The sequence below is a fragment of the Garra rufa genome, chromosome 19 (assembly GCF_049309525.1).
Source record: "Garra rufa chromosome 19, GarRuf1.0, whole genome shotgun sequence".
Taxonomy (NCBI): Eukaryota; Metazoa; Chordata; class Actinopteri; order Cypriniformes; family Cyprinidae; genus Garra; species Garra rufa.
Window position 1 is genome coordinate 7,117,265 of NC_133379.1, and position 18,609 is coordinate 7,135,873.

Genomic DNA, 18,609 nt, shown 5'->3' on the forward strand with positions numbered 1-18,609 from the left:
GTTTCCGGAAAATAACATTTAATAATAATCAGCTCATCTACGGAACATGCTGCATGTTTAGAAAACTCTGACCTGTTCAGATCAAACCTTACTTTTTCATCAGCTGTTTCAATGTCTAGTTGATTCAGAAATGTCTGTGGCAGATATCTAGGATGATATGCATTTGTATTGTACATATGCAATATACAGTGGTGTGAAAAAATGTTGGCCCCCTTTCTGATTTTTTATTTTTTTGCATGTTTGTCACACTTTAATGTTTCAGATCATCAAACAAATTTAAATATTAATCAAAGATAACACATGTAAACATAACATGCAGTTTTTAAATGAAGGGGTTTTTTTTATGAAGGGAAAAAAATCCAAACCCACATGGCCCTGTGTGAAAAAGTGTTTTTGAACTTCATTCAAAAACTGCAAGTTTTGTTTACTTGTGTTATCTTTGATTAATATTTACATTTGCTTGATGATCTGAAACATTAAAGTGTGTCAAACATGCATAAAAATAATAAATCAGGAAGGGGGCCAACACTTTTTCACACCACTGTATACTACAAACATCTAGGCGATAAAACCCTCTAAGTCTATAAGGCAAATGTGTCAGCAGTTCACACAGAGGATGAGTTGAACATCTGCATCTTTACCGGGTCTGAAATTTTCCTAGATTAACATTTTAATTATTCAGAAGATACTCTTTTAAAGCTCAGGAGAACTCAGTGCAGTTTCAATTTCAACACTGTTTCAGATGTATCTACTAAAACCCTGTAAAATAAATAAATTGTTTTCCCTTTTGGAAACCATTATTATACCATTACTTATTCAAATTTTGGTTTATTGATGAACTGACCAGGTGTTTCCAGTAGGACACCAAGAAGGCTGAATGGGGAGGGTTTCAATTTTAGTGATGTTACATGAAACCTCACAGTCCGAACCTTCCCATTTCACACATTTATACAGCATAGTTCGGTATTTCGAGGTCAAATGAGTGCGTGAATCCAGTGCAGTATGTTCATCTCACCACCAGAGGTCTCTGTCACCCTCAAAGTAGAAATGGGCTCTAATATTGGACAATATTCATACGATTTCATTTTTTGTTAAGTTCTAAACACCAATATTGTATTTTATAAATAGTTATATAAATAGAGATTTTTTTGTGTTTACAGTTTAATACACCTGGCAGGTTCTGCAAAATGGTTGTAATTAAAATAAATAAATAAATAAATAAATAAAAGGGATCATAAAACTAAATTTTGTTTAAGGACTGCACTTTTGTTGTTCTTATTGAAGGTCTGATCTATATTGTTGCATGTTTGAAATTCTGTACATTTGCAAGGAATGTAACTCAACTTCTGAGCATTATTGTAAACATGCTTTTGTGTTTGTATTTCTAAAATGTGGACATATTCAGAAATTAAGAAACTGCTTCACCAGGTGTTTTTCACACGGCAGACATTGTTTTCTTGTCTTGCTAGTAAATGTTTAACCACGTTGACCTGTTTTATAAATGTGAAACCATTTTTACAGACTCCCTTTTGTGAAAGGAAGAATATGAGCAACATCAAAGCTGTTTGTGAAGGAGTTTGAGAACAGATCAGCTTAATGCTGCAATGGATTTATAAACTGAATGAAGTTTGTGTTTGATGCTCTTTGTTGAGACAAAGGTGGGTTTCAACAAACATATTTATGAATTAATTATTATGCATTGGTAAATCAATATGAATCTGCATGTGTAAATATTTTCTCTCCTGCTGTGATGTAAGAGCATTTTCAGATGTCTCTCTACTGAGAGTTTTTATTACTTTTGGCAGCCTTTAAGTTCTTGCTAATCAAATCCAGTCTGTCTTTTTAAATCACAGAAATACAGTAACAAAAACAGATCTATCTCGTGTCTGCACTGATAGTTTAGTAAAAGTCCTAGAGTAATTGGAGTTAATGTGAATGTAATTTCTCAGAAATTAGACTGGGTGGCAGAATACAAGTTTCCTTTTTCATTATTAATCTTGTAACATGCCTTAAGAACTCATTTCAGTTTATTATTGTAATTGTCTATTTCTAAAGCACTGCCTGTAAAATGAATCCCTGTGTGGGGATGAAGCAAGAGGGTTCTGTTCACAGACATGAAGCAGCACTTTCGGCACCCAGCTGTGTTTCTATGAAGAGTGATGCATCATTGCCTGTTCCCCCTGATCTCAGTGATAAAGCAGTGACATCTAAGTGAGTATAAATGTGACTGAACTGCTGTATTGAAACATGAGACATTTTCTTTTTTATAAAGATTTGTTTTTATTAACATAATTACTTACAAGATGTAAATAGAGTGTACAAAGGATCTACAGTTTGTTACATTATTTACATCCTAAGTACAAAGAATGAACATTTTCAAATTTTGAACATCAGAGAAAAAATAAATAAATAAATAAATAAAATAAACAAAATCAATACTAAACAAAAACAAATATTACACAAACATTTCCCATCCCACCCCCCACCCTCTTCCCTTGTATGGTTGTCAGTTTCTTTTCATTTATATACCTAAGTAGTCTATACAGTTTATACATATATCCATCTGTATACTCACATACTTAAATCTACACATTATTCACAATAAATGCATCAATGAGGAAGTTATACAAGATAGATCTGCAGAGGGCTAATTTGAAGCCGATCCAGGAGGGCTCATACTAACATGGACAGTCAAGTCTAGAGAAGGCAAAATGTCCATGAAAGGGCCACAGATTTCTCTAAAGGCTGCATGCTTCCCTCTCACATTATACAATATTTTTTTGTGCAGTAAGATACAAGCTCATTAATCCAATTTTTTACTAGCTGTGAATTTTCAGATTTCCAATTGATCAGAATACATTTTTTAACTGCTGTGCTCGCCAGTAAGATAAAGTATTTTTTGTAGTAGTTCACATTAATAGAGCTTGTATCCCCCAGGATCCATAGTTTTGGGTCCTTTTCAATTTGACTTCCTATTACCCTTGATGTTAAGTCAATGACACGTTTCCATAATTCTTCTATCACTGGGCAACTCCATAGCATGTGTATAAGATCACCATCAATCATTTTACATCTCTGACATTTGGAAGAAATGTTGCTGTCAATTTTATGTAACCTGTAAGGAGTGTAGTATGTCCTATGGAATATATTAAATTGAATTTGCCTGTGTTTTGTGGAGGTTAGTACAGTCTGTGCTTGTTCCAATAGATGACACCAATCTGCCTCCTCATAAGTACAGTCTAGGTCTTTCTCCGATTTCCCTTTTGTAGATGTTTATCATAAACCGGTAACTTTCCATTGATGATACCATATATAGAAGATATTATTCCTTTTGTTGATCTGTGTAAATTATTACATAGGTGGGATTCAAGAGGAGTTTCTTTCGGGATATATGGGAATGTTTCTTTGGATTTCTCCTTAACCCAGTCTCTAATTTGTAGGAATTTGAAGAAACTTTCTTTGGGAAGGTTGAATTTTTCATTTAGTTGTTGGAAGTTAACAAGAGTATCATCAATGTATAAGTCAGCCACTGTGTGGATTTCTCTTTCCTTCCACCCCCGCAACATTGAGTCAGCTAGATAGTGTGAGAGGTTGGGATTACCCCACAAAGGAGCTCTTCTAAGAAAAGAAATATTTGTGTCGAGAAGTGAATGAGATTCTTGCCAAGCAGCAAATGTATTCAATATTATTAAGTTATTTGTAACCAATCCATCTTTGAAGGTTAAGTTTAGTTTGTTCCAATAGCTTTATATAGTTATGTTTAAATATATGCTCATTTGATTTACCAATTTGTATAACCAAATATTTGAAACCAATGCTGCACCATTTTAATGGGCCAGTGAGTGCTCTAATATTATTGTGGTATTCAGTGGTAAAATCTCACTTTTACCGTAATTTAATGTATATCCTGAGACTGCACTATATTCTTTGAGGCATTTCAACAGAGGAAGGACCGATGCTTGTGGATCAGTTATATATAAAAACAGTTTGTATAGGAACGTTTGCAATTTCACAATAGTTGAAATAAGGCAGAAATATGCAAGTTATAGAAAAAAAAATGAAAACTATAATCCAATTCTACCATTCTGATATAAACCCTAACATCATGTAGATTAGCTTGCACGTAGGTTCCACAGTTTATCATCAGTCAACATGAGACATTTTCAAAATATTTTCAACATGTTATGCAAGTTATATATATATGTATATAAACCACTTTAGCAGAATTGTTGTACAAGAATTGAGCACTGATAATTTGGTAAAGACAAAAATAAATCAAATCCTGCAGTAAACATAACAGGTATTACTTTAATTTAAAGACTAATAAAGTCCCCCTTGTAAATTTGCGGGGGAAAAAAAAAAAAAAACATTTGGTTCCCCTACCAGATATTTATTTAAATGTATTACATATTCAAAACAAAAACTAGGGGTCGTTTCTATGTACGTGTACCGTGAAATGTGCTTAAGAGATCAGTTTTTGTTTCAATTACCTATTAACTTCTGGAGCCATTGAAAACACTGATGTTTAGTTTTTGAAATCCATCCAAAATTTATGAGAGATGTAGGCAGTTGTCAGTGGCATGTCTCACTATCTGGCTGTTGTAAGGTGTATTATGCAGCTATCATTCAGCAACATATAAAGCTGAACCCAGGGTGGAGCAGCTACATGATTCCATGGAAACAGGAAAGAGAGGAGAGAAAAAAATGTTAGTGTCTAAGTCCTGAACGTTGGCAGGAAGTTTAGAGTTTAGGAGCACAATTGGAAAAGGCTCTTCTTTTGTGGACTTTGATATTACTGTCAACAGGAATTGAGCATGATGGATTATTGCTTAGAACTGTGGAGCTAGGACCACTGGTTATTAAATAGTGCTTATTTATCATTTATAATATAACAATAATTTTAAAGATTATCATTTTAATAGAATTGTTTAGAATTAGTGTAGATAAGCATTAATCAAGAAACAGAAATGGCCAAATCTAGGAGAACATTTCTCTTTTTGATTGTTCCTTTTTTATTCCTTGTTGGTGTTCTACAGCACTGCCTGTAAAATGAGTCTCTGTGAGAAGAGAGAGGAGGAGGATGTTCACACACATAAAGCAGCATCTCCAGAACCCAGCTGTGTGTTTATGAAGAGTGATGCATTTTTTTGCCCTGTTCCCCCTGATCTTGGTGATGATGAAGCAGGGACCTCTGACCCTGAGTGAGTATATTCACGCAGGAACAAACAAGAATGTATTAAAGCCCGTTATCCATCTTATCTGTCCCTCAGATATCTGCAGTGCATCATTCAATTACAGTATATGGTAGGGTTGCGTGGTGCCACAATGTTTTCCAAATTGTAGCATCATGACCAGTATGGCCACAAACGCAGTACTGGAGCCAGTCTCAGTTGTGAAGCAGAGCACAGAGATCAGCTCCTTTTAGTTTGACAGCAGCTTATAAAACCAAAAACAAAGATTTAAATGGCAAAACTCTTTCTTCTGATGCCTCAGTAGGTAGGCCAGAGGTTTTAGTCCATGTAGAATATAACAATATGAAAGTGAATCAGGGGAACTTGTTAGTGCTACAGTTTTTATGCTTTTTCAGTTTTTCTGTTCATCTTTCAGGCTGCACGACACTGAAGCCCTGCAGAGAGTCAAACACAGACACAAAACCAACATGAAGGAAAGGTTTGAGAGCTTATTTGAGGGAATCCAAGAATTTGAAAAGAATCAAACACTCCTGAGCAGGATCTACACACAGCTCTATATCATAGAGGGAGAGAGTGAAAGGGTGAATGAGGAACATGAGGTTTTACAGATTGAGAAAAGACCCAGAGCACAAGACACTCCAATCTACTGCAATGACATCTTTAAACCTTTACATGAACCAGGATGTGTGGAGAAAGACAAAATCAAGACTGTTCTTACTAAAGGCATCGCTGGAATTGGAAAAACTGTCTCTGTGCAGAAGTTCATTCTGGACTGGACAGAGGGAAAAGCCAATCAGGATGTAGATTTCATGTTTGTGCTTTCATTTCGAGAGCTGAACTTGATTAAAGATCACCAGTACAGTCTTCACAGACTTCTGATGGACTTTCATCCTGAACTTCAAGATCTGGACTCAAAGCTTTATGAGGAGTGTAAAGTTGTGTTTATTTTTGATGGTCTGGATGAAAGCAGAATAACACTGTTTTCAGACATTGAGAAAATTAGTGATGTGAATGAGTCTTCATCAGTGGGTGTGTTAATGTCAAACCTCATCGGAGGGAAGCTGTTTCCCTCTGCTCTCATCTGGATTACCTCCAGACCAGCTGCATCCAATCAGGTCCCCTCTAAATACATCAACCGTGTAACAGAAATTCAGGGATTCAATGAGCCTCAAAAGGAGGAATATTTCAGGAAGAGAATCAGTGATGAGCATCAAGCCAGCAGAATCATCTCACACATTAAAAGATCAAGAAACCTCCACATCATGTGTCACATACCCGTGTTCTGCTGGATCTCAGCCACTGTGCTTCAAAACCTCCTGAAACAAGATGACAGTACAGAAATCCCTCAAACTCTGACTGAAATGTACATTCATTTCCTGCTGACTCAGATCAACATGAGGAATCAGAAGTACGATGAGAGACAACCAGGGAAACTCCTGAAGTCCAGCAGAGACATTATTGTGAAACTTGCTGAACTGGCTTTCAATCAGCTGATGAAGGGCAATGTGATGTTCTATGAGGAGGACCTGATTGACAGCGGCATAGATATCACTGAGGCTTCAGTGTATTCTGGGATTTGCACTGAGATCTTTAAGCAGGAATCTGTGATTCATCAGAGGAAAGTCTACTGCTTTATACATCTGAGCTTTCAGGAGTTTCTAGCTGCTTTCTTTGTTCTTTACTCACATGCAGTCACGAATGAGGAATTACGGCGGCCATATCTGAATTTTGAACGTGTGGCGTCCTGTCGGTTAAATGAGCTACTAAAAGCTGCAGTTAATAAATCCTTGCAGAGTAAAAATGGACACCTGGAACTTTACCTGCGGTTCCTGCTGGGCATCTCACTGGAGTCCAATCAGAGACTCTTACAGGATCTACTGACACACACAGTGGAGAGCTCAGAGACTATCAAGAAAATCACTCAGTACATTAAAAACGAAATTAAGGGTGATGGAGGTCTTTCTGCTGACAAATGCATCAATCTGATCCTCTGTCTGTTGGAAATGAAGGATCAGACTCTGTACAGAGAGATTCAGAAATTTGTGAATTCAGAGAATCACTCAGTGAAAAAACTCTCTCCATCTCACTGCTCAACAATCGCCTACATACTTCAGATATCAGAGGAGGTGCTGAATAAATTTAATCTAAAGAAATACAACACAACAGATGAGGGTAGAAATAGACTGATGCCAGCTGTGGTGAACTGCAGAAAAGCTCAGTGAGTAGGACCTTAGGGTCTGGGGGCATAAATAAATGCATCAGTGATGCATAAGTGCATTAACTGATTAAACTGAACACTGAGTCAAAACTGAATTGCACCTGTGGACTAAAGCTCTTTAGTTGTGATAGTGTCTCGATCCAAATCACTTTCACACTGGTGCTATTAGGAAGCCAATCAATGCATAAGTATTTTTATTATTATTTTACTTTTTAAATTAATAAAATTCTATTTTTATACAACTATTTTATTATTACCTCTAAGACAGAAGTGTAGTAATTTTTGTAATACAACTGCACTGTGAAATAGGGTAGATTTGGGGAAAACACCCCCTTTTTTGTCAAACAAAAGTTTAACGTAGCTTAAAATTTAAGAATATAATAAATAACTATGAACTACAAAGTTATAATAGCCTATTTAAAAAAATATTGTTAGCTGATGCTAACTGGCTAGCTAATTAGCTGCCTGTTGCTAACTTGATGTAATTTTTAAATATGAAGTCCAAATATTTTTATTCAACCAACCAGTTAGAATACATTTGATGGAAAAACAAAGGATTTTATATTCAGAACAGAGTAACTACAGTAGACGAGTGGCAGACAAGTGATGACAAGACCAGGTAAGTAAATGATAAGTAAGTAAATGCGGACGCAATGGCAGTGGATAATTGTCTTATCTTTAGCAGGTATAGGCTCAATGGTGTCGGTGAGCAGGATACTGAAAAGGTTAGTTTGCCCAAAAATAAAAATGATGTCATTAATTATTCACCCTCATGTCGTTCCAAACTTTCGTTTGTCTTCAGAATTATTTTTGATGAAATCCAAGAGCTCTCCTACCCTCCATAGACAGCAAGGGTATAGTCACATAAATTACCACTTCCATGCTGTCATACAAAAGACAAAGCTTTGTCACAGGTCTTTCCAGTACACAAATTTTATCAGGACAAACCCATTAAGCAAGACCCACAACAATGTCACCAGGAACAAAGATTCATTTGTCCATTTTTTCAGAATAAGTCATACATATACTAGACCTGTTCCCTACTCCTCTTGCTTTTTAATTCAGATTTGTTGAATAGTCCAGGTGGTAATATTCGTTTACCTTTCATCTGAAGAAGGTGATTTGGTGTAAGTGGCTCAAAAATCATTTGGGTTATCTGACAGCTTGGTTATTGGGCAATCGTTCAGAATGGCCTCAACTTCACACAGCACAGTTTGGAATCTTTCAGGGTACCCCTTTAGTGTAATTTTTTTACTTACGGGGTCCACCATCATTTTCAGTTGTTTGTCTTTATTTAATTATTTGCATGCATTTGTAAGCAATAGAAATAATTTTCTATAAATTTATACTTCATTAGAGCAACTAATCCCACCCCAACCCTAAACCTTCTAAACAATATAACACACGTGACAGGCAAATGTAAGTACAGTCACAGGTATTTATTGCAAAAACAGACCACAAACAAGCAGTATAAAAGCATTACAAACAAGTCCTATAGCATTCCAAGTCTTTATGTGAAGAAGAGAGTAAAACATAAGGTTTCAATCATTGAAAATGATCCCGCTGAGTTATCATGCTCACATCTCATTCAAAAAGATACTACCGTACTTTAGCATGACGCAATCGGTCACGAGGTACATAAGAGCCAATAGTATTTAACAACCAAGGCTGACGTAAGGCTTCTTCTGGCAGCATTTTTTGAATATGCGCACAGAGACCGCACACAGGATGAGCTTTACGGCAGACAGAGACGACGATTGCATCTATTTATCTGACAAATCAATCGTTTGGAAAAACTTGGAATATTAATACTTTTTAATAAATTATGACTGTAGTTGTATCTTCCTGTTATTTCTTGTGTTTTATTGACAAATTGGTAGGTTTAGAGACAGGGGTTGAGTTATGTGCTCATAAATTCGTAAATAATGTAATATAAATAAAACTGTTGTGACTGTTTACATTGAAAAAATCACACCCCAACATATATGCAATAATGCCAATATAAGCATATTACCCAATATATAATTATGATAATAAAATTCCCAGTGCCTTCGGCATATTGACGCCAAGGGTTTCTTATTTAAAGAAATGGAGGACCCTGTGCATCAAAAAATTATGGCAAAGGGGTATCATGTGCATCAAAAAGTTACGCCAAAGGCCCTGACCAAGCGTCAATATGTAACGAGTTGAGAGTGAGAACATGTTGTTCTGGAGCATTGCCTTTTGAATCTGGCTTTTGTTCCATGAACTGAGTGTTTCCTTTAACTCCCTTTCTGCTCCAACAAAGTTGGTACCATTGTCTGATCTTATGCGAGTTACTTGCGCTCGTCTGCAAATAAATCTTCATAGAGAGAGTGACGAGTGTCTCTGGGCTCATCAGCGTCGCCCTGGCAACAAACGCACGCCACCAGCACGTCCTCATCACGGGCTGATCGGTCACAGATGCAGCTCGTCACCATGCGGCTTGAAAAGCCGCCACCGCTCTCATTTCGACAGACAACTGTCTCATGCTGAACGTGCTGGTGCTTACCTTTTCTCTCTCGTCACACAGAAGGCAGCGAGTGACCAACAGCCCGATTGAGCATGCCTGGACACCCACCTTCACGAGCATGAGGACTTCACAGGAGCACCAGCCACGAACGCAACACTCACCTTATTCTTCTCACCTCACTATTTAAAAGTATTTAATAAAATCCACCCTCCGGGGCTATTTCACCAAGCTACTTTGTTGTGTGATTCCTCACACGTGACCAGAGTTGATGCATGAATCCGTGCCTGAAGAATAGGCGACTTCCAGATTAACTGCTCGACTTGCCATGCAAGTAAAGATGACTCCATAATGTTTCACAATGGAACATCCTCTTTTAACTTCTCACTGCTCACTTACCTTCACTCCAAAAGGTCTGTAATTGCCACAACTAAATATGATCTTTCTGGCTGTCACAACACAAGCCAGAGACAAGAGGTAAGTGATCAAACAGGGTTGTTTACTGACTGAAGTGCAGAAGCAAGAATGTAGAAGACTGGAGGTGGGTATCAAACACAGATAACAGTTCTTGGTTCCTTAGCTGAGATGACAGAGGCCTTCTGTATTGAAGGGAGATCAGGGTAACGCTGGAACAGAGAAGAACAGGATTGAAAAAGCATCAGAGCATCTTAGGGTAAGTAAACAGGTAGATATAGTGTGAAAGAGTCTGGCAGTGTTCATCCAAGTCAATGAGGGCACCCACGGCATCTGGGTGCAGGACAATTCGGATGGTTACGGTGGAATTCCTCCAGTAGTGTGGGATCTAGCACATCGTCCTGGGCCACCCATGATATCTCCTCCGGCCTGTATCCCTCCCAGTCTATCAGGTATTCCAGCCGGCCACCCAATCGTCTCGGACCAGGTAGATGGAAGGCTGGTCCAGGATCTCTGGAGGAGGAGGTGTATCTGGCTCGGTAGGTCCTGGTGCAGAGGGAGAGAAGGGTTTAAGGAGGGATTCTTGGAAGGTGGGATGAATGTGGTTACCTGGCGGGGAGTTGGAGTTGGTAGGTGACCTCGTTCATCTATCTCTGTATAGGAAATGGACCAATATAGTGGGGACTCAGCTTTCTACACGGCAGGCAGAGGTCCAGATCCTGGGTGGACAACCACAATTGTAATTTTCTGTCAATCGTAATGGGCCTCAAAATCTACCTAAATTCGCTTATGTCTGCACAAATCATTTCACTCCAGACTTTAACCAGGTTTAACCCTGTGTGTGTGTGTGTGTGTGTGTGTGTGTGTGTGTGTGTGTGTACCTGGTATTCATCACGTTGTGGGGACCAAATGTCCCCACAAGGATAGGAATACCAGTAGATTTTGACCTTGTGGAGACATTTCTCAGGTCCCCATGAGGAAACAGGCTTATAAATCATGCACAATGAGTTTTTTTGAGGAAGTAAAAGTGTGCACAATCTCCTGTGAGGGCTAGGTTTAGGTGTAGGGTAGGTGTAGGGCCATAGAAAGTACGGTTTGTACAGTATAAAAACCATTACGCCTATGGAATGTCCCCATAAAACATGTAAACCCAACATGTGTGTGTGTGTGTGTGTGTGTGTGTGTGTGTGTGTGTGTGTGTGTGTGTATTTGTGTGTTGCTTATCCGTAACTGCAAATGGGCTGTGAAAACTCTACAAGTACATAAAATTCACACAAACAAACATTCCAAGACATCCTGGTTAATTCTAAAGTCTACTTCATCTGTGTATATGACTTCAGCTCATACATGTCTGGCTGAACATCTCTTACTCTCAGTCAGTCATGTTGTTTCTACACAGGCGCATAGCCATTATTTAAATAATACATTTTATGCCAGTTAGTGCTGCATAAATCAGATACTTTGTTTATTACCTGTAATTGACTTGGAAAACACACATAAAACATATATTGTTGCAATCATGCATGTATTGCCTTTAATCGTAAATATCAAACATGTTTGCCTAATGTCACAGACTTAAGGACAAATGAGAGCAGGTAAATCAGCTTAACAGTGATTTATTCAGGATTTCACAAGCAAAACATAAAGTAGTGCATATACTCAGGAGAATCGCCAATAATGGCTTCAAAAGGTTCACAGTCTTATCTGTTTGCAGTAAATATCCACAGAGCAAGTTACAGAAGAGGAATCCCAGATTAAAGTCTAAACAGGTGAGTCATTCAAGTCCACAGATCAGGTGAGTATCCAAGGAATGTGAGATAAGCAACATTGATGACTGTAAGCGGGAAGTGAGTGTTTTATGTGCTGGGTGATTGGGAACAGGTGCTGGTGATTAGAACTCTGGTGAAGTAGAACAGGTAAGTGGAACTGGTGGCATGGTGTCTGAGGGGGGCGTGGCTGGTGCATCTGTGACAGTACCCCCTCCTCCACGGGCATCTCCTGATGCTATCAGCCTACGACGAGGACAGCTACGGCCTCTGGAAGCAGTACGATCAGGGTGCAGACGATGGAAGTCTAACAGAGCATGGTCCAGGATGTCTTTGCGGTTGACTCAAGGTCTTTCCTCTGGGACGTACCCCTCCCTGTCAACCAGGTACTGCAGCTCACCGCCTCGTCGCCAGGAGTCTAGGATCTCGTTGAAAATGTAGATAGTTTCACCGGGGTTGATCTCTGGAGGAGGAGGTACTTTGGGTTCTGAGACTGATGTGAACGAAAAAATTTTAAAGGATAAAGAGGTCTGAATACTTTCTGAATGCACCGTAATAAAGTATATTCAAAGGAGGGTTAGATTAGGTTAGGTTAGGTTAGGTTAGGTTAGGTTCAATTTAAACAGCATGATAAGTATGCTGATTGTCAGTCAATATTAATTGCTGACCTTCTGATGAGAATATTGGTCATGTGATCAGTACCAAGTGCAGACACATAAAATAATATTTTAAACCACCATCTCCTCTTAATTCAACCATATTTCATTCTGTGTTACAGATTAGATTACTGTGATCTCACTGATCAGTGCTGTAAAAGTTTGTCTTCATCTCTACAATCATCAAACTCACTGAGAGAGTTGGACCTGAGTAACAATGACCTGCAAGATTTAGGAGTGCAGCTTCTGTGTGATGGACTAAAGAGTTCACACTGTCAGCTCAACATACTAAGATAAGAAAAACATTAAGGTTCACCTGGTTATAAAATTAAAGATAAACTGAACCTGTAATCAATGATTTGTGGATAAGAAGTGCTAAAAGTCCCAGGTGATATGATGGTGTGTGTGTGACCAAAACAAACAAAAAGTTGATACGTTTTACGCCACAGAACAGCTCTGTGGACATATGCGTCTAGTGCTCACACTGGACACATACAATTAAGCTTCTCCTGTTCTGCATCTTGAAAGGGAGGAGGGCAGAAGGCCTGCAGTTCAATAGGCTGTGGAGTAGAGGAAGGAACCTTAGGGACATACCCTGCACAAGTGTAAAGAAATGCTTTGACCGTTCCAGGGGCTAAGTCTAAGTAAAAGGGAGCCACCGAAAGGGCTTGCAGGTCCCCAACCCGCTTGAGGGATGTAATTGCTAGCAGCAAAATAGTCTTGATAGTAAGCAACCGATCAAAAATGTCCTCTATAGGCTTGAAGGGAGGCCTACAGAGGGCTTCAAGAACCACAGCAAGGTCCCACGTAGGGACCCGATGACGAACTGGAGGCCTCAGCCTCATGGCACCGTGGAGGAAACGTGTAACCAGGGGGTCTTTACCCACTGAAGTGCCACCAAGAGAGGTGCGATAGGCCGAAATTGCCGCCACATAGACCTTCAAGGTGGAGTGGGTTGACCCTGTGGAGAAGCGAGCCTCCAAGAACTCCAGCACTGTACAAACTGGGCAGTTTCCTCGTGGAGGGAGCTCTGGATTGGAGGATGGTCTCCACAACCTCAGTTGAGAGACCGCAAGCTATGAGTTGTTCCCCTTCAGGGGCCATACCCACAACTTTCACAGCTCCAGGCGGGGGTGAAGGATGTCGCCCCTCGCCTGTGAGAGGAGATCCCTCCTGTCAGGAATCTCCCATGGAGAGCTGTCGAGGAGAGATATCAGGTCCGAGAACCATACTCTGCCCGGCCAGTGCGGGGCTACTAATATTAGTCGAACCCCGTCCCGGCGCACTCTTTCCAGAACTCCTGATGAGTCAGAGAGTACCAAATGGGAACATTGAGCATTCTTCTTCGTGGCAAACAGATTCACCTGAGCTGGACCAAACACTCTCCAAATCTGCTTCACCACCTTGGGGTGAAGCATCCATTCCCCAGGCCTCGGCCTCTGCCTCGACAGGATGTCTGCTCCCACATTTAGATGCCCAGGAACGTGAACTGCTCTCAGCGAGAGGGATCACACAAGGATCTGGTGCACCAGCTTGTACAAGGGGCGCGAACGCAGACCTGTTTGGTGGTTGATGTAGTAGACCACCGCTGTGTTGTCGGTGCGAACCAACACATGGTGATCTCTCAGGTCTGGGAGAAAGTGTCTCAGTGCCTGAAACACAGCCAGCATCTCCAGGCAGTTGATGTGCCAAGCGAGATGGCAACCACTCCACAGATCGCGGGCTGGACGGCCACTCATGACCGCCCCCCAACCAGTAAGAGATGAATCCGTCGCTAGCGTTACGCAGCGACAAGGAGCTCCCAGCACTGGGCCCAGTTTTAAGAACTAAGGTTTTCTCCACATGCCCAAGGCACGTAGGCATTGCCGCGTGACCTTGATCATGCAAAGTGAGTTTCCCCTCGGGGAGAACCCCTTGGACTTGAGCCACCACTGTAGGGACCTCATGTACAGCAGGCCAAAAGGTATTACATTGGACGCAGCTGCCATCCGAACCAGCAGTTTCTGAAACTGCAGTCTCCTGACTGCAGTGAGGATCGACTCGATCGGAGCAGGTAACATACGTGCCTGCATCGTGGTCGAATCCCACACCACGCCTAGATAAGTGGTCCTCTGTAATGGAGATAGCACACTTTTCTTGGCGTTTAGTCTTAACCCCAATGTTCTCATGTGGGCGAGAACGACATCTCGATGCCGATCCGCCAACTGCTCTGATTGAGCTAAAATCAACCAATCGTCGATGTAGTTGAGTATGTGTTGAGTAGTTGAGTATGCCCCTCCGCGGCCACCATGGCTGCCATAGACCGCAAAATAGCACGAACGGCCTCCTTGGTGGCACGGAGAGCCAAACGACGCAACTTGTTTAAGTTTACTTCCTCTCCCTCATCTAGCTCCTTAAGCAGGTCAGCCTAGTATGCTTGCAACAAAGATATCGTATGCAAGCATGCGCCAGCCTGACGATAATGACCAAGACAGCTTGATACGAACGTTTGCTTTACAAACTACATAATAAGAACAAAAGAGGGATTTGGGAAGACTTTTGGTCTTTTTATTTGACACAATAATTTTGACATTTCATTATTATTATTACCATTATTTATTTATTTATGTATTTCATTTTCTCTCCTTATTTAGTAATCTATCAACCTCTGTTGATTTCAGCCACTGTAATATTCTGGCTTTAAATGCAGTATTTATACATTTGTTGTCATGTACCAGATAAAAACAACAAAAACTTGAATTACAAAAAGACTCTTAATTTAGCTACTGTGCTAAATAAAAACCTTGGATTGTTTTGTTTATTTTTAAGTTGTGGAACAGACATGATGACGAGATTCAGATAATGAGAAAGTATGAAGGTATAAAGGGATAATCCACAATGAGCAGGGACTCAAACTCATAGACCCGAATCACTGTATCTTTATTTCGGGATTATCAAAGTATTAGTAAAATAAATGATAACTCAAACTTGAGATTTTACTGGGGCACAGCAGATTTTCACTGGGGCACGTACCCCAGTAAAAAGGGTCTAGCAACGCACGCACCTGCCCTGAAGCGGCTTCATAACTGCATCCATGTTTGCACGTCTCATTTGATGTGGTAATTTCACAGAAGTTGAAGACTCGTTCTCGCCCCCTACAGTGCAATTCGACTAGGTATACGTCATCCGCGCTAAAATATCAAGGTGAAAGTCATCATATCTTGCGTAGTTTAGACCCAGCTCCCATCCCAACTTTGAGAATAGATTAACGGCGATATTTTTTTATCGCCCGATAAGAGTCTCACGTTAACGCAGCACGTTAACGCCGATAACGGCCCACCACTAATATATATATAATTTTGATTTTGATTTTTAATTTACTTTAATCTATTGTGTAAAATGAGTGTTTTTTATACAGTGTGGGTCATGGAGGAGAGTTCAGGATTACCAAAGGACTAAACAAATGTCGGCTCACACACACACACACACACACCTTTATCATTATTTTGTTGTTTAAAAAGGTTATAATCTCTTTTCTTGTGTTCAGATACATATCATCTCACACTGGATCCAAACACAGCAAATCCTCATCTCACTCTGTCTGAGAGGAACAGAAATGTGACACATGTGACAGAGAAGCAGCCATATCCTAATCATCCAGAGAGATTTGATTTTCCTCAGGTTCTATGTAGAGAGAGTCTGACTGGACGCTGTTACTGGGAGGCTGAATGGAGTGGATGGGGGGTTAATATATCAGTGACATACAGAGGAATCAGCAGGAAAGGACATCAAAGAAGTCATGACTGTTGGTTTGGATACAATGAAAAGTCCTGGAGTCTAAACTGTATTAATAACAGTTTCTCTGTCAGATACAATAATGAGAGCAGAGAAATATCTGCCATGGCATGTCCCTCTAAGAGAGTAAGAGTGTATCTGGACTGGCCGGCCGGCCGTCTGTCCTTCTACAGCGTCTCTAGTACACAAACACTCACACACTTACACACATTCAACACCACATTCACTGAACCCCTCTATGCTGGATTTGAGATTTATCCTGGTAATTCTGTGTCTCTGTGTGATATTAGTAGCCTTCAGTGAGAAACTGAGACATAAATGGGAGAAAAAAATGTCACAATATTATCAGTTGAATAAAGACTGACAATCGATGTGTAATGTTCAGAAGTTATCATTTCAAGAAATGTAAAGCATTTTGGCTTGTTTATTTGTCTCGTGCTTTATGAGAGCTGAGTGTGGAGGGAGCGGAGTGTTTTTCTGAATGTCTAAATGTGTTTCTTCATTTGCTTACATTTTTTGAACTACTGTATAGCTGTGTTTCGCGATCAGGGCGAAGTATGGTTGCGATTTGTTCATTGTCAAACTTCAAAATTAGATTCTTTTTAATTCTTAAAAAACGCAATTATTTTATTTGAAAACGTTAATCATTTTATTTTATTCACAAAACACTTTAGTCTGTTTTGCATATTTTTTTCATTAGATCAGAAAACATTTCAAGCTGTCATATGGTCATGTTACAACGTGCCCCTCAACCATTACAATATACCCCACCCACGGAGCATGTTGTCACATTTCACTTCCTCTCTTTTGAGGTAAATGACAAAAAAATGTATACAATGTAATTGTGCAACAACGCACATATTTGTACTAGACAAGTGTGAAATTAATGTAGATAAAAAATTATACTCTGAAGCCCACATGTATTTACACAGACTGAAAAATTTAAAAAGTGTTAGGTTGTGCCCCGCTTTCCCCTATTCTAAACAGTGATAAAGGCATTGTATTATAAATGTACTTTATTATAATGAAAATTATAATAATAAGAAATTAGATAAACCATCTATTGTTGTAGTTGTGTGTTTATTAGTCACATTGAATCAATGAAAGCAGTTAATTCTTCTGTTTATTCAGCTAAAGCAATTTTCTGGTCTGTGCCCTATACTCTGTGCTCAATACTCCCTTTGATGTGATGTCCTGAACCCTTGTCTCCCTTAACTCATTCCTCATCACCTCCCTCTGTGCTCCATACCTGTTGCATCTTAAAATCACATGCTCTACTGACTCCTCTTTTTGACAGTCCTCACACATCGTGTTCCCTATCATTTTAAGTGTTTTATTTAATAGACAATGTCCCAGTCATAGCCTAGTTATCACCATTTCTTCTTTCAGTTTACCACTATCAACAATTGTGTGTTTAACATCCTGTTGAATTTGATATAAGTGAATTTAATCCCTTTACTTTCACCATCCCATATCACACTTGCTCACAACCTGCTAACACGTACTTGCAATTCTATGTTTCCTTTTGTCAACGCCCTTTTTGCTAATCTATCTGCCATTTCATTTCCCTTTATCCCTACATTACCTGGAACCCATATAAATTTCACCTGCCTTTCTTGACTTACTATTCTAGTTATTGACAGGATTACTTCAAACAGAATATCTATGAATATATATATGTTTGTTTTCGCAATGAGTACAGACTTAACTAACTGTAAAAAGTTCAGAGTTAAACAAATTATTATCACAACTGACAAATTAGATGATTAGTAATGTTTTTACTTAATTCACATACCATTGCTTCAGTTACAATGTTGTATAAAAACTAAACTGGCATTAATCACACTGTAAAAAAAAAATTTGTTGAGTCAAGTTAAAATAATTTGTTACCCGGCTGCCTTAAAATTTTAAGTTCAGTCAACTTAAAATGTTAAGTTGTACTAAGTGACAACTTAGATATTTGAGTTGATTCAACTCAAAATTTAAGGCAGCCAGGTAACAAATTACTTTAACTTGACTCAAATCGTTTTTTACAGTGCAGCTAATAGAGTGTTTGGATCTCAAAAGTGGATGTATCCGACTCTTGTCCATAATAATTCAC

General features: G+C 39.3%; 1 protein-coding gene across 1 annotated transcript; it reads left to right on the top strand.

The window, feature by feature from the left end:
- Positions 1 to 2,068: 2,068 nt before the first annotated feature.
- On the top strand, positions 2,069 to 16,886 carry LOC141291938 (NACHT, LRR and PYD domains-containing protein 3-like). Its single transcript, XM_073823935.1, has 10 exons — positions 2,069 to 2,211; positions 5,037 to 5,201; positions 5,542 to 7,410; positions 10,693 to 10,851; positions 12,027 to 12,081; positions 12,208 to 12,464; positions 12,857 to 13,008; positions 13,832 to 13,890; positions 14,363 to 14,489; positions 16,246 to 16,886. Exons 1-10 carry the CDS (start codon positions 2,069 to 2,071, stop codon positions 16,809 to 16,811), a joined length of 3,552 nt encoding a protein of 1,183 aa, XP_073680036.1. The 3' UTR covers positions 16,812 to 16,886.
- Positions 16,887 to 18,609: the final 1,723 nt, after the last annotated feature.

Bases quoted from the DNA above. Each gene is read 5' to 3' on its own strand.
- LOC141291938 (XM_073823935.1), top strand. From the start codon at position 2,069: ATGAATCCCTGTGTGGGGATGAAGCAAGAGGGTTCTGTTCACAGACAT. The intron at 7,411-10,692 runs GTGAGTAGGACC...TTCCTCCAGTAG, and splicing joins GTGAACTGCAGAAAAGCTCA to TGTGGGATCTAGCACATCGT. The intron at 10,852-12,026 runs GTAGGTCCTGGT...ATCTGTTTGCAG, and splicing joins GAGGAGGTGTATCTGGCTCG to TAAATATCCACAGAGCAAGT.